This window comes from Penaeus vannamei, chromosome 33, assembly GCF_042767895.1.
Source record: "Penaeus vannamei isolate JL-2024 chromosome 33, ASM4276789v1, whole genome shotgun sequence".
In the NCBI taxonomy this organism is placed as follows: Eukaryota; Metazoa; Arthropoda; class Malacostraca; order Decapoda; family Penaeidae; genus Penaeus; species Penaeus vannamei.
Window position 1 is genome coordinate 18,714,212 of NC_091581.1, and position 2,500 is coordinate 18,716,711.

The window sequence follows — 2,500 nt, forward strand, 5'->3', positions numbered from 1 at the left end:
ATATCCTGAACCCACATATTCTGAACCCACATATCCTGAACCCACATATTCTGAACACACACATCCGGAACCCATGTATTCTGAACCCACATATCCTGAACCCACATATCCTGAACCCGTGTATCCTGAACCCACATATCCTGAACCCACATATCCTGAACCCACATATTCTGAACCCACATATCCTGAACCGACATATCCTGAACCCACGTATCCTGAACCCATGTATTCTGAACCCACATATCCTGAACCCACATATTCTGAACCCACATATCCTGAACCGACATATCCTGAACCCACGTATCCTGAACCCATGTATTCTGAACCCACATATCCTGAACCCACATATTCTGAACCCACATATCCTGAACCTATGTATTCTGAATCCCACATATTCTGAACCCACATATTCTGAACCCATGTATTCTGAACCCACATATTCTGAACCCATGTATTCTGAACCCACATATCCTGAACCGACATATCCTGAACCCACATATTCTGAACCCACATATTCTGAACCCACATATCCTGAACCCATGTATTCTGAATCCCACATATTCTGAACCCATGTATTCTGAAGAAACCTTATTCTGGAATTTTAAGAGATCAAGTGATAGAGCGTGTTTAATCCTTTGATAGATAATCAAAGAAGTGTTTGATCCTCCTTGTTGACAAATTAACAGTAACATATATATGTATATAATCTACAAAAAAACGGTTTATTATAAAACGGAAAATGATATGAAAAATCCATTATGATAAGCCCCCCCCCCCTATCCATCCCCAAGGAAACTACAGATAAAAACGAAAATGACTGAAGGATAAAAAGAAACCATGCAAGCTATTTCCCTTATATATATATATATATATTATATATATATATATATATATATATATATATATATATAGATAGATAGATAGATAGATAGATAGATAGATAGATAGATAGATAGATAGATAGATAGATAGATAGATAGATAGATAGATAGATATAGATAGATAGATAGATAGATAGATAGATAGATAGATAAATAGATAGACAGATAGAGAGAGAGAGACAGAGAGATAGAAAGATAGACAGATAGATAGATATCGGGATCTTAACCTTAGTAGTATATGTAAATGAACAAATAGATGTGTGATGAAATCTATTTTACTAATATACTTATAAATAAAATACACCGTCTAGATGAAAATAGCCGATTAAAATAAAACATTAAACAGGATACAAGATATTTATAAAATTTTGTGATAGAGGCTTGCAGACATTAACGGGTTTTTGTCCTACGAAAGCAAAATATATTCGAAGATTTTTATGTATATAACCAAAAAGTTAATTCAAAGTTTGGTTAACTCGTGATGAGAGACATGTAAGGCAAACTTTGGAAAATGCCATCGTACAAGAAAGGAAGAAGAAAAAGGGAGGAAGAAAGAAAGAGAAAAAAAAACATTGACGAAGTTACGAGGGAAAGTAAGCTTGGAAAGAAAAGCGGAGGAGATTGATAGCAAATCTTTATTACCAAAAAAGGTATGTTAATGCAGGTGACTCTAAGACCCAAAGAACATGTAATTATCTCTTGCTCTCTCTCTCCATCTATCTATCTGTCTCTATAAGATCCAAAGACCATGTAATTATCTCTCTCTCTCTCTTTCCTTTTCTCTCTCTCTCTCTCTCTCTCTCTCTCTCTTTCTCTCTCTCTCTCTCCTTCTCTCTCTCTCTCTCCTTCTCTCTCTCTCTCCTCTCTCTCTCCCATTCTCTCACTCTCTCAACCTTTCTCTCTCTCTCTCTCTTTCACTGTGTGCGTGTGCCTGACTTCCACAAGGACTCCCACAAGCACACATGACCATAATATGATGACTTTTTATTCTCCGCAATCAGTCGACCTTTTCTCTTTTCTCCTCTCGTATTCTTTATCAGTTATTTCCCTGCTTCCTTTGTCATAAACAGGGTGAAGAGAAAGCGGGAAGGAGAGGGGGAGGGGGAAGGGGGAAAGGAGAAAGGATAGGGGGGTAGGAGTTGAGGGCTAAGGGAGAGAGGGAAGGAGGAAAGGAAGGTAGGGAAGGAGGAAAGAATATAGAGAGGGAGGGAATGAGGGAGAGAAGGAAGGTAGGGAGAGAGGGAGAGAAGAAGGAAAGAAGGGAGGGAGGAAGGGAAGGAGGGAAGGGGGAAAGAAGATAGGGAGGGAGGAAAGGATTGAGAGAAGGAAGAGAGGACGGAAGGAAGGTAGGAAGGGAGGGAGGGAAGAAAGGAAGGGGGAAAGAAGATAGGGACGGAGGGAAGGGATGACGGAAGGGAGGGAGGGAAGGAAGGCAAGGAGGGAGGGGGGAAGGAGGGAGGGTAGTCTCTGGTGAAGGCATTAAGTTGGGGCACTAAGTGGAAGCATTAAGCGATGGTGTAGCGTCGGTTAGGTGTTGATGAGGGATGGGGGGAGAGACGAGGGGTTTGGGGGTGCAGGAGGAGGGGGAAGGGGGAGAAGGAGAGTAGGAAATAAGATGG

At 40.6% G+C, this 2,500-nt stretch overlaps 1 protein-coding gene across 1 annotated transcript in view; it reads right to left on the reverse strand.

Annotated features, from left to right (window-relative positions):
* Window positions 1-315, reverse strand: part of LOC138867962 (uncharacterized PPE family protein PPE62-like) — a 1,173-nt gene extending 858 nt beyond the window's left edge. Inside the window, exon 1 of the mRNA XM_070145247.1 lies at window positions 1-315. This exon is cut by the window's left edge and continues 858 nt beyond it. Coding sequence (XP_070001348.1) covers window positions 1-315 — 315 coding nt within the window.
* Window positions 316-2,500: the final 2,185 nt, after the last annotated feature.